Source organism: Camarhynchus parvulus, chromosome 15 (genome assembly GCF_901933205.1).
Source record: "Camarhynchus parvulus chromosome 15, STF_HiC, whole genome shotgun sequence".
NCBI classification, from domain to species: Eukaryota; Metazoa; Chordata; class Aves; order Passeriformes; family Thraupidae; genus Camarhynchus; species Camarhynchus parvulus.
Genome location: NC_044585.1, coordinates 1,342,824 through 1,370,742, shown reverse-complemented (window position 1 = coordinate 1,370,742; position 27,919 = coordinate 1,342,824). Strand labels below are relative to the sequence as shown.

Here is a 27,919-nt window from a genome sequence, read left to right as displayed (position 1 = left end):
TATATGTAATACTAAATGTATGGCTTTGGGTTACCCAAAAAAAACCAGAGGTACCCAAATTCCAGACTCCTGCCTGTTCCTGGGCACCTCATTCCATGGAATAACTTTGCTGTGTTGTGTTTCTATCAAACGCTGATTGAAGGCCCAGGAATCATCTGTTTTCCAGACCCAGATGCTCTCCAGGACCAAGAGATTCCAGCTGCAGGATAGAATTGTTAAATCACATTTTTCCGATAAAATTCTTGCTAAGTTCAGAGTATTTTTCCCCCCTCACACATAAGCATTCCTTCAGGAATGACTGAGGAACACCAGGGAAACTTCAACAAGCCCCTTTTCTTGCAGCTTTTCCCAGAAATTAAGAGGATTTCCTATTATAAACTGCCTAATTACAAATCCTGGTGTATTTCCCCATCCGGGTGCTCCAAAACCAGGCACATCCCCATTAAAAACCCCAAACCCAAGGAAGGAGAGCTGCATGTTTATTAAAATGAATCACAGGCTGTCCAGAGCAGACCCAGACCTCCTTTATCACAGGAACAGCAACACAAGCTCATGCCACAGGAGGAAAAACTTCCAAGTCAGGGTCCGTACAAGATCCAAGGCAGGGAAAGAACAAGAACAAGGGGGTTAATAAATGGGTGGAGAAGAAGTTTTCAATTAGCAGGAGGTTAAATGAAGCACTGAGTGCTGAGGGCAGACAGATGATGCTCCTGGCCACCATAAATCCCTCAAAGATGGATCTAAACTAAGCTGGGCATGACCTTGATGATGTCTTTTCCCGAGGGGATTCAAGGGAGAGCCTGCACTCAAGCAAAGCATTGATCACTACAGACTATGCACTACTCTGACACATTTTGGGGCTCCATCAGCTTCTCATCAGTGGGGGTCAGAGTCTCTCTGTTCAAACTACTGCTGGGGGGCAGTGGATGCAGCCCCCAAAAGGCCAGAATGGAAACAGGACTGGGAGGGTTGGGGTTACAACAGGGACACGTTACGTCTCAGGGCTCCACACCTCCTATTTCTTCCTGCCTCCTCTCTCTTTGAGTGCCAGGTGAATCAGAGAGCCACTGGTCATGTTGTAATAAGCCAGGGAGTTGGAATCCTTGATGAAGATGCCCTGAGGGGAGGAGAAAAGGATAAAAACAACACAAAAGAGCAGTCAGAGCACAAACCTCAGTGTTGCCTTCCCACAGAATCCCACCCAGATCCCAACCCTCCTGGCTCTACACTCAGAGCAGGGTGATGACAGAACACTGCAGGCTTTGAAAACCCCAGAGAGATTCCAGTGTCCAAGGTGGACAGTGGAGGTGGGTACAGAACCCTAGAATGGTTTAGGACCCTAAAGATTTCCCCATCCACCCCCCTTGCCATGGGCAGGGACACTTTCCACTAGACCAGCCAATACAGACAATGTGGCTCCTACAACACACAGATAAAGAGTCACCACAAGGGGAGTTACTAAGGCTCCATTCTCCCCCCACCTTTTTTTTTTTCCTTAAAAATAATCAGCTCAGCTCCCCTTCTTGTTAAGGGTTAACCGAGTATCTGCCCACAGATGAACTCTGAGGAGACAAGTGTGCAAAGTTCACTGCTTAGGCAGCAGGTTGTGCCTGCCTGGGCACATGCATGACTGGAAATAAGTCATTAAAAAGGAACGGGGCTTTTCTCACAGCTCTGGCTCCCAGAGGAAGAGAGAGAAGAGAGAGTGAGCCCTTCCCTTCCCTGTTCTGGAGAAAGCCTTCCCTGAGCTGCCAGGGTTCTAAAGCACGCTCGCCCACCTCCCCGAGCAGAGCTGTGGGAGCAGGCTGCTGCAGCTAAATGTCAAAACAAAAAAAAAACCAAAACAACAAACTCTAATAAAACAAGAGGCTGGTTTCAGAGAAAGCCACACCAAGTTTGGAGGACTCATCTGCAGCAGCAACAATGTGAAAATCCACTGATTTAATCACCTACTAAAAGCCTGTCCTGCTGTAACAGAAGGCAGGTCTGTCACAGCTGTGCTGTGCAGGCAGGAAAAACATTCCCTTTGCTCTTCCAGTACCTCAGAGTGCATTAAATTATACATCATAATTTTTCTTTTTAAAAAAGATCATGTGAGAGAATGCACTGAAGAAACAACCAGCATTTGAAGACCTTATACCCACCTCATACTGCAGCTTCTGCTTCCCAGCTGGCATCCCTGTGGCCTCGTGGATCTTAACCTTTATAACAGACACCTGGGGGGGATCAAAGGGCTCCTTTAGAGCTTTTGTCCCAGTCCTGCTCCCCAGCCCCGTGGAGCTGCAGTGTGGGGAGCAGGCTGAGCTCCCAGCTGCTGCTCTGACAGGCAGCACAGGGAGCAGGGCAGGGCAGGAGGATGAGCTACATGCCTGGTCAGAGAGGGGCAGGGTGAACACCAGCACTTGGCCATTCAGCTTCCATTCTGTCTTGTCCTGCATGTTGGGAACCTGGACTTTGACCGTGACCGGGCCCTATGGGAAAACACAGATAAAGTCTCTCAGGGCTGTGATAACACAGCACCAGACTAAGTGTTCATTTCCATATCTTGGCTCCTCAGCAAACACAGTGAAATGTGTTTACAAGTTACTCCACTGCTCCCACAATAAAACATTTGGTTGGATTTCTCTCCCTTTCGGGTGCCATCTATCAAGCACCACACACGCTGACAGTGTCACAGGTGAGGGTGTGAAGCACCAAGCAGGAGACAGCTTCTCTGTGCCCATGAAACCACAGAATCAGATCGGTTTGGGTTGGAAAGAACCTTAAAGTCCATCCAGTCCCACACCCTGCCATGGCCAGAGGACACCTTCCATGATCCCAGGGTGCTCCAAGCCCCATCCAACCAAGGACACCTCCAAGGATGGGGCAGCCACAGCTTCTCTGGGCCTCTCCACCTTCCCACGGAACAATTCCTTCCCAGTATGCCACCTAAATCTCCTCTCTTACTTTAAATATTCCCAGAAAAACCATACAGTCCTTCCTAAGGATTTAAAACTCCTCCTGTGACACTGGCACTCCACAGGAAGGAATGGAGGCTCACATTTAGCTCACCTTGTTATGGAAAACACCACATTACCCTACTATCATGCTGGCATTGATACTCTAATCTCTTTGCATCTCCAGCTTAGCCCTCCTCTCTTTAAAAGCTCATTAGCAACTTTAGTTCTTCTCTGCAGTATAACCTACCTCTCACTGCCCTTAATTACAGAAGAGCATTATCCCACCCTGTGTAGCTCTTCCCAGTAAGAGACAAAGGAGTTTGGTTTGCTCAGGAATGACAAGAGAAAGGAGATACCTCAGGCAGTCCCTTTCTTGCCAGGTATTTTTGTCCCTCTGTGCAGGGAATTGGCTTTACAGCCCCTTTGGAGCTGGAGTGGAGCAGCCAGGACTCTGACCCACACATGTACCTTGTTCCTGCGCAGAAATTCCTCCTCTGGAATCAGGCTGTCCTCACTCTTCAGTTTCTTGGAGACTGGCTCATCCTCCATGGGTGGTGGGGGGTGGACGGGAGGCATCGGCGCCGGGGACGGGACCGGAGCCACGGGAGGAGCAGGGACAAAGGCTGGAATGGATGGGGACACACAGCACAACCCACAGTCACCCCCTGAGTGCACAGCAAACACCCCCTGACAACAAAAACGCTTTGAGCAGAGCTGCACAGGCTGAAAAGAAATGCCACAATACATGGAGGAAGTTACAACCAACAGCAACATGCAAACTTCAAACATTCAGAGGGCTCTTATATTGGGAAGCATTCCAGGAAGAGATAACAAGGCATGAGAGCTTCCTGCAGATCTTGCAAAAAAAGAACACGCTCTCAGTTTGGCAGGCAGCGGTGCCAGCTCCTCCAGTTAGGGAAGAAAAGAAGATGAAAAAAAGGAAGAATTGCTTCTTACATCATGCTTTTTAACTTCAAAGCACCTAATGAGGAAAAGGGCCAGCAAACAGCTTTTCCTCCAGCAGCAGCAGCTTCTTTAAGGAGCTGTAACACCCACTGAGGTGCTGGCAGCTTCTCTTTACCCTGCATTCTTAATTTTCACCCGGGCAGGCTCCTGGGGTCACAGGACTCCCTGCATTTCATGGTGCAGGAAGAGCCTTGAGCCCAAAAGCAGGACTAGGTAAGACATACCAAACACCCCCAAACCCTTAACAACACCACTTAGTGCCTGCAGTCCCAGCTACACACCAGAACCAGGGCACAGCAGGAAAAAGACTCCAAGCTGAAGCCCATCTGAAGGAATTACCCAACAATTCCCCAGGAAAAGTGAAGCCACCGAAGCCACTGACCTGTGGGGACGATCATGGGGGGCGGGCGGGGGCTCATGATGGGGGGAGCAGAGGGGGGCATGGGCACCACGTTGATGCGGGGGGTGTGGATGATGGGAGGCATGGGGGTGGCTATGACAGATCCCGGGGGCAGCCGGACCACGGACGTCATGGGGGGGCGAGGCATGACCGGCACTGCAGAAACCACGGCGGCACGGACAGGAGGAGGCATCTGCAGAGGGAAGGTGAAGCTGCTCAGCAGGAATGCCCAGGGCTGGCCACAGCCCCGGTTAAAATAACAGGGAAACACACAACCACGGGTTCTGCTGCCCAAAGACTCGCAGGGAGCCTTAGTGGCCCCACCATATGGGCAACCCAAGCTGCTCTGAGCAGGCACAGAAGCCTCATTAACAGATTAAAGGAGTCCTCCTTCCCCCTCCCGCCTTGGGACCAGACCTCCAGGCACTTAATTCCTTTGCTAAATTGCTGTTTGGGACTCACAGCAGATCCCTTCTTGTTGCTTTGATTTTTTAAGATTTCTCTAAGCTTTCTGATGTTAACATTTTTGTAGCGAACTTTTTTACACACTTTCTGTAAGTAACTCATTGTTTTGCATTCTTTTATAAAAAAGGAGAAAGTTGATAGACTGTTAGTTTGTCTAGTGTCATTGGAGAGGTGGCACTGTCACCCTCCAATCCACTGTCACTTTTGGAGAACTATAAATGTTGGAGTCAGAAAATAAACTTCTCTTTTTTCTTCACCTTGAAAACAGCGGTGTGAGCTTGTGTTCTTTCGTGTCCTATAGTGACACTTCTTACCTTGGGCTGCTTCTGTCCAACATCACTCTACACCTACAAAGGCCCCCAGCCATCCCTTTCTTAGCCATATTCTCTGCCTCCAAAATCCCACTGCCCAGCTGATCCCAGTCTTTTTGATACCCTTAAGGCAAAAACTCCACCTAAGTATGATATTCCATTTTAAACAGCAATTTCAATACGGTTCTTCTAGTATTTCCAAACTACTCTTAAACCACAAACTTCCCACAAAATTATCTTCCATGCCAGCACACTTGCTCTCCATCAGGATCCCTCCTAATTAACTACAGCCCCAGTAATTGGCTTCTGAGAGCCCAAACACTCACGGTGGGTGGGCGAGGTACAGACGTGATGGGTTGGGCACTGGCAGGGGGGTTGGAGGCTGAGGAAGGAGGGGGTGGCTGGGGTATCTCATTGGGTTTGCTGGGCCCAATCTTCTCCTTGCTGTCATCCTCTGGCACCAGTCCCTTGGCCTTGTGGATGGCTTCAATTTGCTCTTGCAGAGTGATATTGGCCTGGGCAGCCTGCTGTGTGCGGGCCATGCTGCCCGAGTGGCCATCCCAGGTCACCTGAGAGAGTAAAATAAATCAGATTAACTCAACCTGGCCAGACTGCAAAGAAATCCAGAGAGCAAATCTTGATAGAAATAAAAAAATGCAAGATTCTTGTGTCTTTGAGCATTCACAATGCTACAGGAACTGATTATAAAAAGAACTCCAACCAATCAGACACAAATTCCCAATTTCTACTCTACCTTTTCCTCTGGTTTCTGGATCTCTTCTTCACCAATCTTTTTACCAATGGCAGTCTCCTCTACACCAAAGATATCAGTACGACGCTCTGCCAGCTGCTTCAGGCTGCTCTCAATATCCAAACCTGAGGGAAAAAGAGCAATTCTTATCTCAAGGAACATAACCAAGCCTCTTACTGATCTGTCAGTTGATACCTAGTGGCTGAGTGATGCTCTTTTCACACAGAATATTCTGAGTCGGAAGGGACCACAAGGACCTTTAAAGTCCAACTTTCCTTTTCTTTGGAAAGACAGTGCCCAGCAACAGCTGACAAACATTCCCATCTCATTCTCACAGAAAGGGCATCACATACAGAGCTCCATTTCAGATGGTCCTGCTCAGTGGGGGCAGTGAGGGGCTGTGCAATCAGTGCTCAAGCTGACCTGGGGCATAGACCTCGTCATCACTCTGCTTCTCCCGGATGGATCGATCCCGCTGCTCCAGCCACCGGGGATCCAGGAGCCCAATCCTCATGTGCTCCTGCATTTTACTGGCAGGAATCTTTTCTCCAGTGATGGGAGACACCAGGTACTCATCAGGAGCCGGGGCGGGTGGCAACGGTTTTGAGGCTAGGAGAACAAAACCACAGTGTTGGTTCAGTCTAGAAACAAATGGTTTGGGATTGTTCAGGAAGAAACAAAGGTGGTTTTTCAGTTTGATTTACCTTTGGGGTCGTAATCTTTCCGCACAATGACCTGATCTGGTGTCGGGGGGAGTGGGGGTGGCATTGGGGTTTCTGGAGGAGGAGGAACCTTCTGACCTTCATCTTCATCATCTGACCCCTTATTGAAAAGGAAACAAAAATCACAACCAAGTTCCAGTGGTCAAATCCCTTTAAGACACCCTATACAGTGCTTAAGAACAGACTATGCAGCTTCAAAGCAACGGAGCTGTTTTGGACACCTATGGCATAGTGGTTCCTCTGGACCATGACTCAGAAATTCAGCAGCCCCAGAAGAGGAAGCAAATATTCCTCAGCTTCCACATTACAGCAGCCCTGTGCACAGGGGCTCACAGCTAACCACACTCTTGTTCCCTGTTACCAGAAAAACAGCTTACAGTGGGCAGAGGCTAAGATGAGTCATCTTTCAGTGCTCCAGACTCTGGGCACAAAATAGCCTGAAAGACTTAAAGCCACAGAAATATAAAATCCACACCACTGGGTGCCAAGATTACTGGATTTTTCTCTTGGAGCTTGTATTGTCATGGAAAACGTTAAAAAAACAACCTTATTCTGGCAATAACAGGTTGTTTGGAGATGTCATCAGAGGGAAATTTCATTTCCTCAAGAAACTGAAGAATACTTACAGTGAAAGTGGGGACCATCATAAACCACATGAACTTCAGGGGACAAAATCCTGTTGTCCAGTTACCTCATCCATATCCTGCACTTGTGTGTCCTGATCCAGCTGGGCTGGAGGCTCATCTGTTTTCTCTTGCTTTTCATCTTCCTCATCTGATTCCACCTCCATCTCCACCTCCTCACTTTCCCCAAACTTCTCGTAACGCTCCTGGATCAGGATTCGAGCTCCCAGCTCTTCTGGAGTGGTGGGAGGAGGGAAATTCCCTACAATGCAGAAAACAGAGCTTCTGTTTCTCTATCCCATTTCATTACTCAACACACCCTGACAGAAATACCAATTCTTCAACAGAAAGCACTGGCAACAAAATCCTTGGCAGCCAGGGGATAAGGAAGGGAATGGATGGAGTCTATACAAACACCAGCATGACACATGAAGATAAAGTGACTTATAAATGGAAGCACTACTAGAAAGTGGGACAAGCTCTGCTGTCTTGGTGGAAGTGGAGAAGTGGACACTACTGCAGTTCTGGACTTCCTTCAAGGAGAACAACAGTGACTCCAGAGAAAAACAACAGCCCTGCAAAATGTCAGTGTAAGGCTTTTCCCTTCAACTCTGAAGGATAAAAATGCTGTAAACCCCAATGTCTGCCTAAAAATAGCACTTCAGGATACATTTCCTGACAACATTTAACATCAGTACCTTGCTCATTGGGCTGGAAGTCAACTGTTTCCACAACCACAAAGTCATGCCAGTCAATCTGGGCATAAGCAACACGCTCCTTCTCCTTCTCCTCCTCCTCCTTCTTTCTCTCTCGCTCCTGGAACTTGGCCCACTCCACTCTGTAATAGACCTGCAGGAGCAGACAGAGGATGGTGTCAGACAAGGAACAGCACAGCTGTCCCACTGTTGGTTTGGTAATGAAAGGAAGAACAGCTGGAGCAGTGTCAGGCTGAGCTCAGGGCAAGGTTCTTCCCCCAGAGGGTGCTGGCACTGCCCAGGCTCCCCAGGGAATGGGCACGGCCCCGAGGCTGCCAGAGCTCCAGGAGCCTTTGGGCAGCACTGCCGGGGATGGGCAGGGTGGGGTTGTTGGGGGTCTGGGCAGGGCCAGGGACTGGACTGGGTGCTGGGATCCTTCCCACTCAGGATATTCCAGGATTCCACTTTGTAACCACTTGGAAATGGGGTTGTGCAGTATCTCTGTGCTGCCACAAACTACCCCCAATACGAACACCAGCTGCAGCTTAAAGCAACTTTGAGCCCCCTGTACTTGAGTGACAGCAAGTGACACATCCATTTTATTCTCTATTTGCTGCCAACAAGCCAAAAACATGCAAAGAGAAAAAATTCAAAACATAACCAAAATGTTTCAGCATTTTTTTTTTCTGGAATACCTGATCTAGGACTTCCTTGGGATTTTCAGCCTCCTTCTTGAGCTTGAGGAGCAAGCCCTTCGGTGGGATCAAGATCTGAAACACATTTTGCACAACAGTTGGTGACAGTTCTTTGTGCCAAAGCCTCTTTCAGAGCAATTATTCCCTTTCCACACTGCTAAAAATACCAGCAGATCCTGAGGACTATATCCCATTTATTCTACTGCAGCCTTCTCAATACTTACTGCTCATCTCTGCCCTTCAAAATATAAATTTCCAACTTACATTATATCTATATATATAATATTATATACAATTATACTTATTTATTATATATATATTTATTTATATTTTCTGTATTATATTTATTATATATTTATATATAATATATAAAATAAATATAAATAAAATAAACAATATTATATTTTTGTATATTATATAATATGTATAATGTTATATTTATATTATTATATAAGCTTCCAATTATCCTCCAGGTTAAAAAAACAAAATTAAACCAACTTTAATAGAGATTAAAATAGCATGTGGTACATTTAGGTGACAGCCCACTGTATTGAGCACAATATCCACTCTGAAGAGTAGGATTTCAAGGATGGATTCCTGGATATTTCCAGCCTGGCTGGTTTGTAGGGCTTCATCAGCCCCATTCCTGCTGTGGAAGGAATCCCCCTGCCTGGAGCACCTTTGTGTAAGTACCTTTGTGTACTGCTCCACCAGCTTGGTGAAGTAGTTGAAGAGGCTGTGCTGGGGGCGCAGGAAATCAAACTGGTAATTCCTCTGCTCCTTCTGCATGAGCTGGGTGAGGAACTGCCTCCCGTTGCGCGCCACGAACTGCGCCGTGAGCTTCACCACGTCCAGGTCGAAGGCCGAGATGGACGGAGGGTCCGCGATGAACTCGAACTCAGGCGGGGGCTCCTTGGGAACCACGGTCTCCTGGATCACCTGGGCCTGCACCTGCAGGGAGAACACACGGCCCGTGACTTCCTGGGGTGCCTTGGGAAGGCTGAGCTACAACAGAGGCTACACAGTGTTGGAACTCAGCACATCCCTCTGGGTGTCCAGAGCTGCCGGGACCCCTGCCAGCGGGCTCAGAGACCCTGGCACACAGCCCAGAACACCTGGGGTTTGATTATGACCCGTGGAGCAAATTACCAGCTTTGTATGAAGACCTGAAAGCCACAGAAGTTTAAGCAGTGTAATAACAAAATTATCACTAGGTGAAAAAGTAGATTTTGGGGTTTTTAGAATAGGGGTTTTGGGGACAAGATGGAGGGACTTGGGTGTGTCCAGCCTTTCTTCTTCTTCTCATCTACCTCCATCTTCTGCTGTGATGGTGGCACTTTGGGATTGGTTTAGAATAGAAGCTTACTGTCTAACATGGGTGATAGGTATTGGAAAGTAATTGTAAACATGTTATACATGGTTTGTAGTACAAAGAGATAACACCACCCTGGGGGCAGGCAGAGTGCCTCTGGCTGTCCTGCTGAATGGACCTCGGCTGGACAGGAGAAAAATTTTTATAGATAAGATACAATAAACAACTCTGAGACCAAGAACTGAAGAGCTCCGACTCATTCCTCAAACGTGCAGCTGAAACAGAGACTTGGCACGTGTCCCAGGGCTGCAATAAACTGTGAACTCCCGAGAAGACAGAGCTAAAGGATAAAGTAGGGATTTTACCCACCTTGGGCAGCACAACCCAAAATGGCCACAAAATGGGCAACCGGTCACGGGGTCTCCCACTTCTACAAATTTTGCTCCATTGCATATTGGAGCTAATTGTCCAATTCCAGCTTTAGCCTCTGCAGTCCCATCTTTCTTATTTTCTCTCTTCAGCCTGTGTTGTTTGTGCTCTTGGGCCTGAGATTTGGATCATTTGTCCTTGGTCCCCAGCTAGAGAAGGAATTGTTTTGTCTCCCTGCTCTGTGCAGAGAGCTCACCATCCCCTCATATGAAGCCTAGACTTACACACTAAAGCAGAATAGAACCTGAAAAATACAAAAGCTAAAACCTGAGGCATCACCTGCAAGGAACAGTCACCAAACACTTCCAGCTGCTGCAGGAAAGCAATGCCAGTTGCCATCCTGGCAGGTGCAAGAATAAGAAACCATCAGGTATAATTCAATACTATTAAAATTGTTGTTCCAACAACAAACAAATCTGGAATGTATCAGGACTTTGCTATAGGCCTCCCAGGGCCAGCAGTGGGGCTGCTGCTCACACCAAGCATGGAAAAGCCCTGGATTCACTCCATGCCCTTCCCTACCCAGAATGTTTAAAGGCACAGCTGAGCAAGGTGAGCAGCATTTTGTACCCCAAGTTTTAAGGGGAGGTTGATCCTTCTACAAAACTGCATGCAACAAGGCCAAGCAGAACTCCAAGGGATTCCCAAGGCTTGCTTCTGCCACATCCAGTCCAAGTGGATCCCTGGTCTAAGTACTTTGTAAGTCAACACAGAGCTAAAGTTAATTAGCATGGACCAATTAAACTGTATTTGGCAGTTTCAAACAGCTCTGAGTTCCCAGCACCTGGGAGATACACATCTGCATCAAAACAAAGCCCCAGACACTCAACTCCAAGCCTGTCACTGCTGCTATTTTGACATCTGTACAACCACTGCTCCTTCTTGACTTCCAAGCTGCCTTTCTTCTCAACCCCAGGCTATGACACCACTCCAAAGTGGCCAAATTCTTCCCCAAAGGGATGAAAAGGAACCCTCACCTTCTGTGGGAGCTGCTGCTGGGCACTCTGCTGCTGCTGCATGACCTTGGGGATGGCAGCCGAGGGCTCCTGGGCTTTGCCCTCCTTGAACTCGCTGACCTTGTGCCGGTAGTAGGCATGGTAAGGGTCGTTGGGGTTCAGGAAGTTGAACTTGGGGTTGTTTATTTCATTCTGACGAATTCGGGCTTCAAATTCTGGACCATTTCTGGGGAGCAAGAAGAAAATTTGTTTAGATCATCATCAACTCAAGGGTAAATGTTTCTTTCAGACTAGGACATGTTGAGGCACCAGCCCCTTGAAGACCATTTTCTCTCTCACATGTGAGGAGTTTCTCTTTCATTAGCTCAAACCCAGCTGGTCACACACAGGTTGGATACAATTGTCCCCCTAATTCTGTCTTTAATGTGAATTTTAAAAATTCACACTCACAAGTGTTCCACAGTCACATCTGTCTGCACTCAAAGGTCATTTCCACCACTGACTGAACTTTACAGTTATGAAGCATGAAGTTGACAAGTTAATTACTACATCAATTTTATCTGCTCTATTAACAAGTTCTCAAGACTAATTTCAGTTCCAGAAAGATCATATAAAGGAAAAAAATCAGGTAAACATCAGCCTGTGCAGGGACTGAGCAGCCCAGAGTGCTGCATTTAGGAGCCCCAGCCCAGGTAACACCCCCTCCTCCCACCTGAAGCACAAGCCAGCTACTTCAGGGCAGTCTGAGAAAATTCCCAGCTGCCACAGGGTGTTCCTCTTCAATTCTCTGGATATCTCCCAGTCTCATTTAAACACTCCACCTCCTCCAAAAGAGGAGGTCTCTGCAACCCCAAGGGATAAACACAGTCCCTTATGCTCAGAAGCAGCCAACACTCCTTGGCAGCACTTTGGAGATGAGTTACACAATAAGGGTTTGACTGGAGCAGCATTTAGTAATTCTCTGAAACCAAACCCCACATTTTAGCACTAAAACACATCCATAACTCCTGTACCAAGGCTCCCTTTGCACGTGGTATTTGGTTTCCCCTTCAGATCATTTAGAACAGGCCCTGTTACCCAGTTATGGCAGCAGCCACTGCACGTTTGAACAAGGATTTTATTTATTTACTACCAGTTTCTCCAGAAAAGGCTATCTTACACCCTCTTCAGTAGAATATTGTTGTTTTCTTTTCTCAATCCTTAAAACCCTTCATGCAAAACCACAAAACTGGGACCTGCCTCAGCTTCTAGAGCTGCACTGAACAGCAGAAGGATGAAAATCCCAGGTGAAAGAGACACCAGCAGTGCCACTCACCTGGCTACAAAGCTGGCAGTCTTGTCCACAATATTCCTGACCTCTGGAGGAGGGTAAATAATCCCCACCACAGGCTTGGCTGGTGCTGCCTCCTCTTTAGGCTCCTCTTCTGGCTGTAATAAAGACAGTTTCATTGCAAAAGGTGAAGGGGTGTCAGGATCAGGCATTCCAAACACTCCCAATGGCACACAGGAACCTTTATCCACCCTCCTCCTCCTCAGCACTGAACTGGCTGAAGAATCTGGATCATCCATCCCACCAATTCCTTGGATTCTCAGGGACAGGGACAGCAGGACAAGGAAGGTGCCTCCAGGAGAACCACAACAATTTTCACTGTACCAGCCTAGACCCCAAGGCTGTTTTTAAATACTCCAGTAACATTTCCAGGAATAATTCATCATTCCTCACCAGCTCTGGAAGTTCTGTATCTCCCTAGGGGCCTGTGGGACCTGAGTTATTAACTCCACATTAAATAAATCACAGCTTTTAATGCCATTGTAGTTGCAACAGAAGCTGTTTTGAAGAGAAAATCTCCAACAGAGTGTTTTTCTGAAGTTACAGGAGGATCCCAACTAAAATCCCAGAACCCTTCCTGTGGATGGCTCTGTATTCCAGTAAAACCAGGAGCTGCCTTTGCAGGACACTAAAGATGCTGCTTCACTTTCCTCACCAGGCAGCTTCCAAGAAAAGGTGTCATAAACCAGGTCAGATCTGCTGGAAATGTTTATAATCCTAACAGGAACGGTCAGGGATAACTTAAAATCCAGGGATAACTTCAAACCCACGGAGAATCCGAGCCAGAAAATGATCTCAGGTCAAACTGGTCCCTGGCAGTGCCCAAGGCCAGGCTGGACAGGGCTGGGAGCAGCCTGGGGCAGAGGGAGGTGTCCCTGCCCTGGCAGGGGTGGGGTGGGATGGGCTCTCAGGTCCCCCCCAATGCAAACCATTCCATAAAACACAACCCTAACAAAGTGTGTTAAGAGAAAGGCACCAGGAACATTCCTAGTTTTCATTCCCACTCCCTCAGAACATCATCTTGAGGAGCTCAAGGATGGGGCAACACCACACTTGAGATGTTTTATTTAACAGTGGTGCCAAGCTGCCTTGGTAACATAAAAGCCACGGGGTTTTTAGGGGGAATCACAACTTCCCAAGGCTCTCAGTGGGAGCAGCTCCCTGTCAGCTCCAAGAGTGCTGATGCTGCAGTGTGAGAGTCAGGACAGCAGCTCCAGCCCTGTGGGAGCTGAATTCCCATCTCAGGAATGCATGAGGAATGAATATTCCCATCTCAGGCTGCAAAGAACACGAACATGGCCAAGAGAGAAAGGATCTGGGAGGGTGCTGGGACACACAGCCCTGCCATGCTCCCTCAGACTTTCAATCCTTCCTCACATCATTCCTGGAGCCAGAGCAGCTCCCCCAGCTCCTGGGAACCCCCCACACTCACTGCAGCCAGGGAGGGGCTCAGCTCCTGCCCAGCCCCAGCAGGATCCTGCTGTCCCCAAGGAATCCTGCAATGCTTTGGGTGGGAAGGCAACCTGGAGCTCATCTCATCCCACCCCTGCCATGGCAGGGACACCTCCCACTGTCCCAGGTGCTCCCAGCCCCAGTGTCCAGCCTGGCCTTGGGCACTGCCAGGGATCCAGGGGCAGCCCCAGCTGCTCTGGGCACCCTGTGCCAGGGCCTGCCCACCCTGCCAGGGAACAATTCCTAATTCCCAATATCCCATCCATTCCTGCCCTCTGGCAGTGGAAGCCATTCCCTGTGTCCTGTCCCTCCATCCCTTGTCCCCAGTCCCTCTCCAGCTCTCCTGGAGCCCCTTCAGGCCCTGCAAGGAGCTCTGAGCTCTCCCTGGAGCCTTCTCCTCTCCAGGTGAGCACCCCCAGCTCTCCCAGCCTGGCTCCAGCCCTCAAAGCGCCCCCATGGCCTCCTCTGGGCTCTCCAGCAGCTCCAGGTCCCTCCTGTGCTGTGCCCAGGGCTGGATGCTGCCGGGGGGGTCTCACCCGAGCGGGGCGCAGGGGTCAGTGCAGCGCTCCGGACTAAACCGCAGCTCCCCCAGCCCAGCGCAGCCCGGTCCGTGAGGGCCCCGCTCCCCCTCACGCGGTTCGCTCCATCCCCGCTCCCCTCCCCTCCCTCACCGCCCCTCCCGGCCCGCACCGGTTTGCTCTCGGCGGGGGGCGCGGGCTGTGCCGGAGGCACGGCCTGCACGGGTCCGGCGGGCATGGCGCTGCCGGGGCCGGGGGCTCCGCGCCGGGCGGGGCCGATCGAGGGGCGGGCGGGGCTCGGGCCGGAGCGGCGGCGGCGGCGGCACCGACCGGGGCGAAATGGCGGCGGCGGGCGCTGTGCCGCGCGTGCGCGCCGGAAGTGACGCAACGCCGGAGGGCAGTGGGCGGGCACAGAGCGCGCCCCCGCTGTGGGATGTACCATTAGAGTCTGGCCGGGGGAGAGGACACCAAAGGAGGAATGCACCACCGCGGTGCGGGGGGGCATGGTTGCCATGGCGACAGGGCTGGGACGCCGAGGCCTAGCACGGCTCCCGGGCCCCGCGCTTCTGCTCCGCGGTTGCTGCTGATTGCTCCGATCGCCCCGGTTCCCTCCGGCTCCCCAGCACTCCTGGAGACCGCCGGGCCCGGGGGGTACCGTGCCGGTCCGTCTCCAGCAGCCTGTCCCGATCGGGCGTTCCCTGCACCCCAGGCTTGGTGGCCCCGCCGTTCCCGGGCCCGGCCCGCACCATGGCGCACCTCCTGGGCCACCGCGGCTGCATGGAGAGCCTGCGGGCCGACCTGCGGGACCTGCAGGCCGCCATCGCCGACGTGTGCTCCCGGGCCGGCGCCGTGCGCTTCCCCTCCTGGAAATTCCCCGACAAGGTGTCCTGCGAGCTGGACATCGCGGTGCTGCTGCAGCGCTACCGGCACAGCGACAGCGAGCCCGAGTTCAGCCAGCACGCACACGTGGTGCTGCTGGAGCTGCTCATTGACAGGTGAGAGCCCCAGGCAGCCGGGAAGGGCAGCTGTGTGTCTGACCTGCTGAGTTATCCAAGCCCTGGCGGACGTTTTGGGCACCTCGGCACAGGGAGAACTCAAAGGTGTTAGTTACTTAGAGAGCATCCAAATGAGGGCTGAGGGTGAGAGCACCTGGTCTGTTCAGCTGGAACAGAGAACACTGAGGTCAGAGCTGCAGGGGCTGCAGCTCCTCCCAGGGGACAGCTCTGATCTCTGCGACCAGGGATGGGATTCAAAGAATGGCTGGAGCTGTGCCAGGGAGGTTTAGGCTGGAAAGCAGGAAAAGGTTCTTCCCCCTGAGGGTGCTCAGGCACTGAACAGGTTCCCCAGGGAATGATCACAGAATCAGCTGGGTTGGGATAAAAGACCTTGGAGATCATCAAGTGCAACCTATGACATAACAGCTCCTTATCAATGAACCCATGGCACCAAGTGCCACATATGGCCCCGAGGCTGCCAGAGCTCCAGGAGCCTTTGGCCAGTGCTCTCAGGCACAGGGTGGGATTGCTGGGGTGTCTGTGCAGGGCCAGGAGTTGGACTGGATGATCCCTGGGTCCCTTCCAGCTCAGGATATCCCCTGATTTTATGAAATCTTTTGGATGCTTTGTTCCCCATGTATTTCCACAATGAGCAGTGCCAGCACCACGGCCTCATGCCCTGCTGAGCTTTAAAACCCAGCTCCTTTCCCTGCTTAGAGCTCCCAGCACAAACTGGCCACAAACAGCAGAGCCAGAGGTGGAGCAGATGGGACAGGCTGGTTAAACTGCCTCCCAAAACGTTGGGAACACTCGGACACAGCTGCATCAACAGCCCTGCGAGGCCAAAACCCCTTTTGCAGTCTGGGTGAAATAAATCCAGCTCTGGTTTAAAAGATGAGCCATTCCCACTGAGCTGTTGGCCCTAAAATCAGGATTTACAGCAGCACAGATACCCCAAATCTTTGGATTAAGCACAGCCTCTCAGAAGTGGCTGCTCCATGAAGTGATCCACGCTGGGACAGTCCTGGGAGCACCAATGCCACCCTCCTGCATCCTGCTGCTGCAAATCCCGATTTTAGGGCCAACAGCTCAGTGGGAATGGCTCATCTTTTAAACCAGAGCTGGATTTATTTCACCCAGACTGCAAAAGGGGCTTTGGCCTCCCAGGGCTGTGGAGGCAGCTGTGTCTCAGTGTTTCCAAGGTTTTGGGAGGCAGTTTAACCAGCCTGTCCCATCTGCTCCACCTCTGGCTCTGCTGTTTGCGGCCAGTTTGTGCTGGGAGCTCTAAGCAGAGAAAGGAGCTGGGTTTTAAAGCTCAGCAGGGCATGAGGCCGTGGTGCTGGCACCATGGAAATACGTGGGTGTCTTGGTTTGGAAAGACAGGAGTCTGCTAAGGAAGGCAGGAGCCTCCCCTGAAATGGAGAATGTAAATCCTCCCCACCCCTCCAAATTGCTATAAATTTGAAATTAAGGGGCTCTCAGGCAAAAATATGGGAGCAGGAAAGAACAGTTCTTTAATAGGGAAAGGGAAAAAATTAAAGGATAAAATAAACAATGCAGTGCACTAGAACAACACTGCCAGAGTCAGAACCCAAGCTGACACCCTGTGGGTCAGGGTGCTGGCAGCAGTCCCATTGGAATTGTGGCTCAGCCCTCCTGCAGTGTCAGGGGTGGTTCTGCTGGAGTAGGGATCCTGTAGAGAAGGATGTATTCTTCCTCTGAAGATCCCGTGGAAAAGACAGCTGCTGTTTCTCTGGGAAATCCCGTGGAGGAGGCGAGCTGGTGTCTCAAAACCTCTGGATTATATCTGGGTAGCAATGCTTGGCTCCTCCCTCTGGGCTCACATCTCCCAATGGGATGCTGTAGTTCTTATCAGCCATGCAGGGACATTCAATAGTCTGTTATCAGCAATGTCCCCTCCCGAGGGAGGTGTGAATGTGGTCACTCAGAGAGAGAGAGAAAGCAAACTGCTCACTTGACAAAGGTAATCTGCCATACAGATGGTAATGGAAAACATCTTGCATTGCAATCTGCAACAATGGGGAACAAAGCATCCAACAGACTCCATAAAACCATCGCTTTGCCTGGGTGATGGGAGGGGGCCCAGCCGGCATTCCCACTGTGTTTTCCCGTCGGGCCAGGCTGCTGCTGCTGCTGCAGAGCTTCACGGGCTACGCCGAGGCGGTGCTGAGCGGGCGGGCGCTGCCGCCGCCGCGGGGCCCCGGGCCCGGCATGTCCGCGGGGCTCACGGCCAGGACCTTCTGGAGCTCCATGCTGAAACTCGGGGCCCTCTGCCAGCAGCTCCGGGACCAGGTGGGACATCGGGGCTGGGACATTTGGGGACATCCCATGAGCTGAGTCACTCCCCTCCCCTCCCGGATTTGGGTCGCGCTCCTTCTCGCCGCGCCAGATGTGCGTGCGGGCTCTGAGTGCTGGCCCCTGTGTCACACATCTGTCCCCTCCCAGTCCGAGTCCCTTCCCTCCCCTGCATCCGTCCTGCTCCAGATCGCGGGATGAGTGAGCTGGGCCACCTCTAGAGCTTGGGAAATATTCTCCTGCTGCCAAAATGCTGCAGCTCTGCTGATCCCACTGCGGATCTGAGCTGCCTCAAGACAGTGAAATAATCGGTGGTAAAAACAACCTCTCCTGCATTTTATTTTCCCCAAAATTATCTTTCTTGTGGGAAAGCCTCACAATAACCCATGTGGCGAAATAACCCAGGAGGCAGTGCAGGGGGTGGGACAGAAGGGATGCTGGGGAGTTGGGGAGGAGGTTTTGCTGCTGAGGTTTTCCCGTGGTCACTGTCCCTGGGCTGCATTGCTGTCCCATCTCCACACCTGAATTAGGCTTTTATGGGTCATTTCCACTCTGATCCGGGCTCTGGTTTTGTTCTGTGCTCTCTCCCTTGGGAGAAGGGTTGCCGGTGGGAGATCCCCACACAGCAATCCCCTCCACTCTCTGCTCCCCAGGTTGGGAAATATCAGAAGGAGCACCTGAAATGCATCTCACCAGAAGTTGTGGAGCCAGGAACTGCCTCAGAGGCTGCCCAGCCCACTTCTGTGTGCCCAAATCTGAGTGTCCAGCCCAGGGCTGGCCCCAGCGTGGCTCTGAGCACCCGCAGTGTCCCCACACAGACCCCGGGGTCACCCCTGGCCTCCTGTGACACCTGCTCCAGCGCCCAGGCCAGCCTGCACGAGGTGGGCAGAGCCATCACCAGCATCTGCCAGAGCCAGAACATCCCTTCAGCTCTCAGCAAATTCCAGGAGGTGCTGGAGGACGGCGCAGGGAGAAGGAACCTCTCTGCAACAGACATGAGCTACTGGGCCTCGGAGCAGAGCAAGGACCTGTCCCGCATCAACAAACACCTCCAGGGGCTGCTGCAGCAGCTGAACCCCGTGAGGGCTGAGCTGGAAGACATGGGCAAACAGAAGGACAAGCTGCAGAAACAGGTTGAGGACTTTTCCAGGAAGCTGCAGGCAGAGAAGAACACCCAAGCAGAACAGCAGAAGGCAGCTGAGCAGAGCCTGAAAGCCAAGGAAAAGGAGCATTCCGAGGCTGTGGCCAGGCTGGAGCAGGACAAGGATGACCTCAGGAGAGGTACAGAGCTGTTCCCAGCACCCCCTCTGTCCTGGGTTAACACCCTCCCAGGCCTGGGGGCATTTGCAGGAATAAGAACAGAGTCCATGGGCAAATTCTGGCCCCATTACCACCAGCAGGGCTTCTTGCAGGTGCTGGGGGATTTTCCCTGCTGTGAGGCCTATCCTGGGCAGTGGGAGCTGGCTGTGTGTGTCCTATCACTGCCTCCTCCCTGGCAGCACAGCACGGTCACTGGATGAAAACACTTTGGTGTGGCTGCTTGCTGCCCCTTGGTTTGGTTGTTTTTGAGGAACTGATTAAAGAGAAAGTTTTTGTGCTGGTTTGGTTGTTTTTGAGGAACTGATTAATGAGAAGGTTTTTGTGCTGGTTTAGGAGCTGCTCTGCTGGAGGAGCAACTCTCTGCCCTGAAGGAGGAGCTGGCAGCGAAGGAGGTGGCTGTGCAGGAGCTGGGTAAGAGGCTCACCCATCTCACACACCCCCACCTCCCCCTGGCCTCATGAGTGTTTCACAGCCCTGTAGCCCCCAGCACGCCCAGGCTGTGGAGCTGTGGGGATGGGCAGAGGATGGGCCTCCTTCACAGCAGCACCCCAACATCACCCAGTGCCAGAGTAGGCTGGTGCTGGTGGAGGTTTGGGGGGGTCACAGGCCTCCTGTCAGACCTGCCTCCCTTTGCCAGGGCCTGTGGAGGGCATCGGGTGCCCCTGAACCACAGAGTCATGGACTGGTTTGGATGGGCAGGGACATTAAAGCCCATCCAGTGCCACCCCTGCCATGGCAGGGACACCTCCCACTGTCCCAGGCTGCTCCCAGCCCCAGTGTCCAGCCTGGCCTTGGGCACTGCCAGGGATCCAGGGGCAGCCCCAGCTGCTCTGGGCACCCTGTGCCAGGGCCTGCCCACCCTGCCAGGGAACAATTCCTGCCCCTTATCCCATCCATCCCTGCCCTCTGGCAGTGGTCATTCCCCCTTGCTCTGTCACTCCAGGCCCCTGTCCCAAGTCCCTCTCCAGCTCTTTTGGAGCCCCTCTAGGCACTGGAAAGGGTTCTTAAGTTCTCTCTGGAGCCTTCTCTTCTCCAGGCTGAGCACCCCCATCCCTCTCTTCACCTCCACGGTCCTCCAGCCTCTCTCCCCTCCCAGCCTGGGCCATGGTGGCTCTGTCTTCCCAGAGCTCTCCAAGACCACCTTGCTGGAGGAGATGAGCACCACGATGGTGGCCCAGAGCCAGGTGCTGGAGTTGGAGGAGAAGGTGCAGGTGCTCACAGGCCAGAAGGACAGCCTGGAGCAGGAGCTGAGTGCCAGCAGGGTGCAGCTGGAGCAGGAGCTGAGTGCCAGCAGGGTGCAGCTGGAGAAGGAGAAGGTCCGTGTGGAGAGCCTGCTCCGGCACGAGGAGGTACGGCCGGAGCCTGGGATGGCTGAGCTGCTGCTGCTGCTGCTGGCAGGGCTGTGGGGAATGGGGCCACAGCCCCACACGGGCTCAGCCCCCTCCACAGTCCCTGCAGGTCAAGCAGAGCACCCTGCTGCAGCAGCTGGACAGCCTGGACAGGGAGCTGGAGGAGCTGCAGGCCAGCCTGGGACAGGCCGAGGAGGACAAGGCGCGGCTGGCCGAGCAGCTGGAGCAGAGCCAGCAGCACAGTGGGAAACAGCTCCAGGCACAGCAGGTGAGTGCTGGCAGCCAGGTGTGGGACACAGCCTGTGCCACACCACTGCCCTGCCCACACCCACAGCCAGAGCTTTCCCAGCAGGGGCACTCTGGGACCCAGGGTGGCACTGCCACACGGCCACGTCCTCATGGGATTCCCTGGGGAAGAGGCCTCTCCCTCCACTCTGTACCAGACAAGGCTCTGGTTGAGTCAGGGCAGAGGAGAGCAGCAGGGACATCTTGAGGTGCTTCCACATCTCCAGTGTTCTGTTCTTGGACACCTGGACACGCTCCACACTTTGTGGTTGGTGCTCCTGCTTCCAGCACACACAGGGATCTCACACAGCTAGAACCCTGCACGTTGTCCATCTCCAACTGCCATGGGACATCCTCATCATCAGGGCAGGGTGGGAGCTTCCCATGAGGGGCTGAGTCCTCACTCCTGCAAACTTCATCTCCTCCCTGCTGTGCCATGCAGGAGCTGCTGGACACGCTGCAGCAGGAGAAGCTGGCACTGGAGCAATCCATCCTGGAGCTGCAGGCGAACACAGCCCAGCTGCAGGAACAGGCACAGGAGCTGAGGGAGCGGGAAAGGCTCCTGGTGTTCTTCCCTGATCTCCACATGCCCGCTGAGACGCAGTTTGAGAGTAAGGGAGCAGGTGGAGCACAGTGGGTTTGTGCCTTGGGGTCTCCAGAGCTCCCAGGGGATCCTGCTGGCCCCAGACACTCCTGCTGATACCCAGGAAGGGCTCAGACCCCGTGTGAAGCTGTGACTATGCCAATGTGCCTCTGTGCATCCCACATCAGGGCCAGGACATGGCAGAGCTTCCTTTGCCCACAGGGCTTGGGGTCCCAGCTGCCACCTCCCGGGCTGTGCCACCACTGCTCCATGCCCAGGGCGGGCAGGAGGGGTGCCCACATCTGTGAGCAGACAGGCAGCAGCACGCTGGGCTCTGTTGGATTTTGTCTGCAGGCAGTGGGAACTTAACAGAGGACATGAAGAGTCAGCTCCAGGCCAACAAGATCCGGATCGAGGTGCTGGAGAGGGAGAACACACAGCTCGAGGCTCTGCTGGCCAAGGTGAAGGCAGCAGCCGAGCAGGGCGTGCTCAAGGTGAGCTGGGTGCCCAAAACCACCCCGTGGCCCCCAGACATCCTTTGGGTAGCCTGGGAGGGCCAAGCCCAAGCTCCTCATGCTGCTGGGAGGTTGCTCTGGTTTAACTGGTGTTGCTTGAGGTGCCTGGGGCTGGTTCCAGCTCCTTTCCATCATCCATCAGTTGTGGTGGCCAAGGGATGTGACTGGAGCTGAAGGTGGTGGGGGAAATTTCACCTCCTCTTCCTTTCCCCAGCTCGTCCCACAGGCCCAGCTGGGGTCCCAGCTCCACAGGGCGGCCAGCAGGCAGGACACTGGGTGAGTAGGAGCCCAGAGGAAGGGCTGGGGTGGGTTCCCTGCTCTTCCTCCCCTTTAACTGCTCTCCCCCGCAGGCGGCTCAGCAGTGGGAGCAGCGGGGACAGCCCACGGATGCCAGGATGCCTGGACAAGGCCTGGCACAGAGCTGCCAGCAGCCAGCACTCCAAGAAACTGCGGGCAGAGCCCTCCCCCCAGGCCAAACCCTGCCTCACGCTGCCAGTGCGACGCCTGGGGCTCGGCCTCCCCTCGCTGCACACCGGGGCTCACCGCAAATAAACACGATCAGTCTGCATTCCCTGACACAGAAACTGTTCCACCTGCCCTGCCCAGGGGACCTCGTTACTGGTTCTTTGTGCGTCAGGAAGGGAAAGCTGGGCTCTGCCCGGTTCCTTGGGGAGCTGCTCCAGGGACGTTGCTGGGCACTGGGATCAGTCACCCTTGGCTACGCTGCTGCTGGAGCCCCCAGGAGAGCCCTGGGGCTGATGCCAGGGCACAGTGTGTGCTAGCTCCTGCCAGGAACCATTCCCAAGAGGGGACTGGGATGTGGCCACACTTGGAAGAGGAAAGCAGAGCTGGCCTGAGATGAGAGGAGTCCAAACCATGCTCAGCCCACCAGCACAGCCACAGCCTGGGAAAGTCATTCCTCCCTCTATGAGCCCCGAGGGGCTGGGAACCACCAAGCCACTGGCACAGGCTGGCCCTGACCTCTGAGCTGCCTCCCCAGCACTATGAGCCCCGTGCAAACCCCACACAAACCACACAGCCAGCCCTTGCTCCATGTTTAATAGGGATGGACACGTGCCACGGTGCAGCCCGTGGGGCAGGACCCAGGCAGGCCCCATGGTGTGTCCCCAGTGACTGTGCTGGTGAGCCGAGCCCTGTGCTGGCTCTGCAGCTGACTCGTGCCATCTTTTCTAATAAGTTATTATAAATAAAGCATCCAACCCCTGCCCTCCCACGGTGAGGCCGTGAGTCACCCACAGCCCTGCCAGCCCCAGCCCTGGCAGAGCTGTCACCCACCTCCCAGGGGGCCTGGCACTGCAGCCAGGCTCTGCCTACCCTGCCACGGCCACCAGCAAATAGACAAAAAAACCCAAGACTTAGAAAAATTGCTGTGAAGAGGGCAAGAGCACAGCAGGACCAGGGCTCTCCCTGCCCCAGCCCCCACCCTGTTACACCCATGGGTGCCCCAAATCTTCCCTCCCCAACACTGCCCATCTGGACCCCCACCCCTCTACTCACACCCAGCAGGAGAGCCCAAAGTCCTTCCCTCTCCAAGGCCTGGGCACTGTGATGGGCACAGCCACACCAACCCTGCTGTGGCAGCAAGTGCCTCTCGTGGGCACCCCCCGCCCCCTCCCTGTCCCTGGAGCAGCCGTGGGTCTGTCCCTGGAGTGTGTCCTTGGGCCAGCTAGCTGTCCGTGCAGCAGTTCCCTGCAAGGGAGGACAGACAGACAGCCTTGGCACAGGGAGCCTGGCAGGCTCCAGGTGCTCCCCAGGCTGTGCCCCAGGGTCAGCAGGGGCTCGGCTGGGTGCCAGGGCGGTTCTCACCCAGGATGTTGCGCTTGCAGAGAGGGCAGGTCTGCTGCAGCAGGAGCCAGGGATCCACACAGTCCCGGTGGAACTCGTGGGAGCAGGGCAGCACCCGCAGCCACTGCCAGCAGGGAAGTGAGGGCACGTGTGAGCACAGCTGGGTGGCAGGGATACAGCCCAGCCCCTGCCAGGGACACCCCAGCCCCTGCAGGGACACCCCAGCCCCTGCAGGGACACACCCCAGCCCCTGCAGGGACACACCCCAGCCCCTGCCAGGGACACAGCCCAGCCCCTGCCAGGGACACCCCAGCCCCTGCAGGGACACACCCCAGCCCCTGCAGGGACACACCCCAGCCCCTGCCAAGGACACAGCCCAGCCCCTGCAGGGACACACCCCAGCCCCTGCCAGGGACACCCCAGCCCCGGCCAGCGAGCAGAGGCTCGGCCCAGGGTGGGCTGCAGTCCCACCTGGCTCTTGTGGAACTGGTCCAGGCACACAGCACAGCTGTCGATCTCACAGGCCCGGCTCCGGGGCGGCTTCCCAGGGTGGTACCGCCGCGTTTTCAGCGCCAGCAGCCGCCGCCGGATGTGCTGCTTCAGGTCCAGCTGTGGGGCAGAGCCGAGGGTCAGAGCCCACCCAAACCCCGGGCATGGCACACACAGCACAGACATTCCCACATTCCCACCTCGGCATCCCGCTCCGACAGCTCCTGCCGCGACTGCCGCTGGGCCTGCACCATGACACCGGTGCAGAGCAGCAGGGCGATCAGCAGGATGGTGTTCCACAGCTGCTGCAGGTACTTCTGTGGGGACAGCACCGTGGGCACGGGAGCTGGAGAACTGGCTCCATTCCCAGCCCTGCTCCTGGCCCCACTCCCACCCCATTCCCAGCCCCATTCTCGACCCCACTCCCAGCCCCATTCCCAGCCCTGCTCCCCACCCCATTCCCAGCCCCACTCCTGGCCCTGCTGGAGCCCCGGTGCCGTACCTGGACCTGCGAGCTGCTCTCCCCAGGGCAGATGACCCCCTGCCACTCCCCATAGAGGCCCCCTCGGGACAGGCCACAGGTGGACCAGAGCGTGAGGGTCACTCCCTGCAAGGCAGGACACGGCATTGCTGATGGCCACAGCAGCATCCAGCAATGGGAGCACACGTGTCCCGCGAGGAGGAACGCTGCTGCCGCCAGCTGCCCTGTTCCCACAGGCTCCCTTCCCTTCCCTTCCCTTCCCTTCCCTTCCCTTCCCTTCCCTTCCCTTCCCTTCCCTTCCCTTCCCTTCCCTTCCCTTCCCTTCCCTTCCCTTCCCTTCCCTTCCCTTCCCTTCCCTTCCCTTCCCTTCCCTTCCCTTCCCTTCCCTTCCCTTCCCTTCCCTTCCCTTCCCTTCCCTTCCCTTCCCTTCCCCCTGCAGCTGCTCCCCATGGATCAGAGAAGTCTGGCTGGGCACAGTCATGCCCTGCTCTCCCACTGGCAGAATGAGGAAGAGGAGGACAGACAAACATACCAGGTTCTCCAGCAGCACTGCCTGGTACGTGATCTTCGCCGTAGCCCGGAGCCCACTGTGAGCAAAGACAAAAGTGTCAATTCCATGGACACAGCAGGATTTGGGGACAGCTCCCCCGTGCCAAGGAGCACCCCCTCCCCACAGGGATGGGCAGTGACCGAGGGGAACCAGAGGAACACAGAGGGGAGGTGACAGCAAGACCCTTTCTCCCCAGCTGTGCCCAGTGACCCTGCAAAGGGCTCTTCCTCCCAACCTTGTGCCTCAGTTGCCCCATGTGTGACACCATGGCAGCAATCCCAATGTCCCACATGTCAGGAGGATAGACAGGGTCCCACTGCTGCTGGTGGTGAGAACAAACACCCACAGAGGCTGTGGGGATGGCAGTGCCATGACAAGAACCAACCAATCTGGAAAATTTCTCCTGAGTCCTAAAGCTCTTGGCTGAGGCCACCTGCCAGCCACCACATGGGGACCCATGGAAGGGCTCCAGCCCTGGGGAAGGGCTGGATCTGGCCCAGATCTCCCCTAGAAACACATCTCATCCCCAGCTGGCCTTGGCATGGGCCAATGCCACCCCAGCAAACATGATGGGCTGAGTGAGAGACCCCAGGGTGGTCCCTGGGTGTGGCAGCCTGCTGGGGGACAAAGCAAGGACAAGGACAAGGCAGTGACAAGGCAGGGAGCAGGCAGGCTCCAGCCCCTCCACAGCCCAGGCCGTACCGCAGCAGCGCTCCCAGCAGCCTGGTGACATTGTCCGAAGACTGGATGACGATGACAGGCTTGGCCAGCAGCTGGGACACGTCCAGCTGCAGCGGGAGGGAAGGCAGCGGTCAGTGGTCAGCAGAGCCCGCCCGGCCCCGCCCCGGCACTGCCCTACCTCACGGATGGCGTTCTGGTTCAGCGCCAGGATCAGCAGGGCCGAGGCCCCCAGCACCAGGGCTCGCTTCATCTGCAGGGACAGCGGGGACACGATCAGGGGACAGCGGGGCTGTGTCCCCGACAGGCTCCTGTCCTGCTGCAGGAAGCACCCAGCACATCTCTGCCATGGTGAAGGGTCACAATGGACCCAAGAGCGGTCAGAAGCTGTCAAAGACCCCCTGGGCCACTAAGCACAGACCAGAACCCGCCAGACCTGGCCAGGAGACACCCCAGGTGACACCCCTGTGGGTTTGTGACCTGCAAACACCACGGCAGCCCTCAGGGGACAGGGCCAGGCAGAGGAGACAGGGTCACACAGAGGGTCACCTTGGTGACAACGGCGGTGGTGAAGGATTCCTCCTTGGCACCGCGGGGGCCCTCGGGCGGCTCCTCAGCGCCCACGGGCACCACCCCGATCCAGCTGTCAGCAGCACCCAGCTCCGGCTCCACGTCACCCACCTGAACACGGCAAGGACAGGGAGAGCTGGGATGGACCCCAAGGTTCAGGGCACCCCCAAAGCACCCCGATGCCCCAGGGGTCCTGGGGAGCTGGGCACAGTGTGGGGACAGGGACAGCAGGGGGGTAACACAGGGAAAACGGCCTGGCCCGCAGTGCCGCTGTGCCCCTGCCAGCACCTCCTCTCTGCTGCCGACACACCCGAGCCGCGGGTGCCTGCCCTGGTCAGTCCCCCAGTGTCCCTGGCCGCCCCATCAACCCCCCAGTGCCTCCCAGTGCCCTTCAGCTCCCTCTCGTCCCCTGCCTCATTCCTTTCCCAGTGCCCGAGGACTCACCGCAGCACCCACCGGCCCACAGCGCCCCGTCGCTCCCACTGCCCGCCGCCCTGCCACTGCCCCCTGGTCCCCCAATGTCTCCGAGCTGCCACCGCGTCCCCCTCACCACCGCCACCCAGCACCCACGTCCCAGCCCCACACTCAGAAGCCCCTCAGTGTCTCCCAGTGCCCCCATTCCCCACTGTTCCCCTGCCACCCCCAGTATCTCCCGGCGCCCTCCGGTTCCCACTTCTCCCCTCCCAGTCCCCGGCCAGTGCCAGCAGCAGCACCCCCAGCCCCGCTCGCCGTTTCCCCGCGCTCACCAGCACCAGACGGCCTTGGATCTCCATGTCCTCCCGCTCCCCCGCGGGCCGCCCCGGCCCGGCCCGGCCCGGCCGCCCCCCGCTCCCAGCACGGCCCCGCGCAGAGTGTACGAGGCGCCGGGCCCCGCGCCTGCGCTGCCGGCCCCGCCGCCGGCCCCGTCCCCGTCCGGCCCCGCCGCCCCAGGCCCCGACACGGCCACCTCGACCCGCGCGGGGGTGGCGGGGCCCGAGCCGGCCCGGCCGAGCGCCAGCAGCGGGGCGAGCAGCGCCGCCCGCACCGCCGCCATGGCTGCGCGCCCCGCGCCCCGCAGCGCCCCCTGCCGACGGGGAGGACCCGCCGCGCCACACACCGCCCGCAGGGGGAGCCCGAGAGCCCCGAGCGGGACGAGGACCGGGATCGGGACAGGGACAGGGACAGAGATCGGGACAAGGAGAGGGACCGGGACAGGGACAGGGACAAGGGCTCGAATTGGGACAAGGACAGGGACAGGGACAGGGACAGGGACAGAGTTTGGGATGGGGACCGGGACCAGGATCAGGATCGGGACAAGGACAGGGATTGGGACAAGGATTGGGACAAGGACCGGGACAGGGATCGGGACAAGGACAGGGACAGGGATCAGGATGGGAACCGGGACAGGGATCAGGAGGGACGAGGACAGGGACTGGGAC

At 55.4% G+C, this 27,919-nt stretch overlaps 3 protein-coding genes across 4 annotated transcripts; 1 reads left to right on the top strand and 2 right to left on the bottom strand.

Moving 5' to 3' along the window:
- Nucleotides 1-466: 466 nt before the first annotated feature.
- Nucleotides 467-14,831, bottom strand: SF3A1 (splicing factor 3a subunit 1). Its single transcript, XM_030959128.1, has 16 exons — nt 14,737-14,831; nt 12,580-12,692; nt 11,286-11,490; nt 9,261-9,518; nt 8,568-8,642; nt 7,876-8,026; nt 7,246-7,439; nt 6,537-6,654; nt 6,256-6,441; nt 5,836-5,957; nt 5,408-5,650; nt 4,288-4,498; nt 3,408-3,562; nt 2,370-2,471; nt 2,145-2,216; nt 467-1,117 (listed from the first exon to the last, which is right to left on the bottom strand). The coding sequence occupies exons 1-16, from the start codon at nt 14,800-14,802 to the stop codon at nt 1,016-1,018; spliced, it is 2,373 nt and encodes a 790-aa protein (XP_030814988.1). The 5' UTR covers nt 14,803-14,831; the 3' UTR covers nt 467-1,015.
- Nucleotides 14,832-15,070: 239 nt separating this feature from the next.
- CCDC157 (coiled-coil domain containing 157) lies at nt 15,071-22,498 on the top strand. 2 transcript variants are annotated; one of them, XM_030959253.1, is made up of 10 exons: nt 15,071-15,559; nt 17,701-17,872; nt 18,529-19,156; nt 19,529-19,606; nt 20,321-20,544; nt 20,645-20,812; nt 21,272-21,440; nt 21,767-21,906; nt 22,142-22,203; nt 22,278-22,498. In XM_030959253.1, the coding sequence occupies exons 1-10, from the start codon at nt 15,312-15,314 to the stop codon at nt 22,477-22,479; spliced, it is 2,091 nt and encodes a 696-aa protein (XP_030815113.1). In that variant the 5' UTR covers nt 15,071-15,311; the 3' UTR covers nt 22,480-22,498. The 2 variants fall into 2 exon arrangements, with proteins under 2 accessions (XP_030815113.1, XP_030815114.1); XM_030959254.1 differs by lacking the exons at nt 21,767-21,906; nt 22,142-22,203; nt 22,278-22,498 and having other exon boundaries at nt 21,272-21,698.
- Nucleotides 22,460-27,534, bottom strand: RNF215 (ring finger protein 215). Its single transcript, XM_030959255.1, is given in 11 exon segments — nt 22,460-23,637; nt 23,755-23,857; nt 24,205-24,342; nt 24,423-24,539; nt 24,725-24,829; nt 25,236-25,290; nt 25,956-26,041; nt 26,113-26,184; nt 26,481-26,612; nt 27,248-27,286; nt 27,289-27,534. Coding segments are annotated over 11 exon segments (1,116 nt in total). The 3' UTR covers nt 22,460-23,614.
- Nucleotides 27,535-27,919: the final 385 nt, after the last annotated feature.

Coding starts and splice junctions, on each gene's coding strand:
- SF3A1 (XM_030959128.1), bottom strand. CDS start 14,802: ATGCCCGCCGGACCCGTGCAGGCCGTGCCTCCGGCACAGCCCGCGCCC. Junction 11,491..12,579: donor ACTGCCAGCTTTGTAGCCAG/GTGAGTGGCACT, acceptor CTTGCTCCCCAG/AAATGGTCCAGAATTTGAAG. Junction 1,118..2,144: donor AGCAGAAGCTGCAGTATGAG/GTGGGTATAAGG, acceptor TCCTCCCCTCAG/GGCATCTTCATCAAGGATTC.
- CCDC157 (XM_030959253.1), top strand. CDS start 15,312: ATGGCGCACCTCCTGGGCCACCGCGGCTGCATGGAGAGCCTGCGGGCC. Junction 17,873..18,528: donor GCCAGCAGCTCCGGGACCAG/GTGGGACATCGG, acceptor TCTGCTCCCCAG/GTTGGGAAATATCAGAAGGA. Junction 21,441..21,766: donor CGCTGAGACGCAGTTTGAGA/GTAAGGGAGCAG, acceptor TTTTGTCTGCAG/GCAGTGGGAACTTAACAGAG.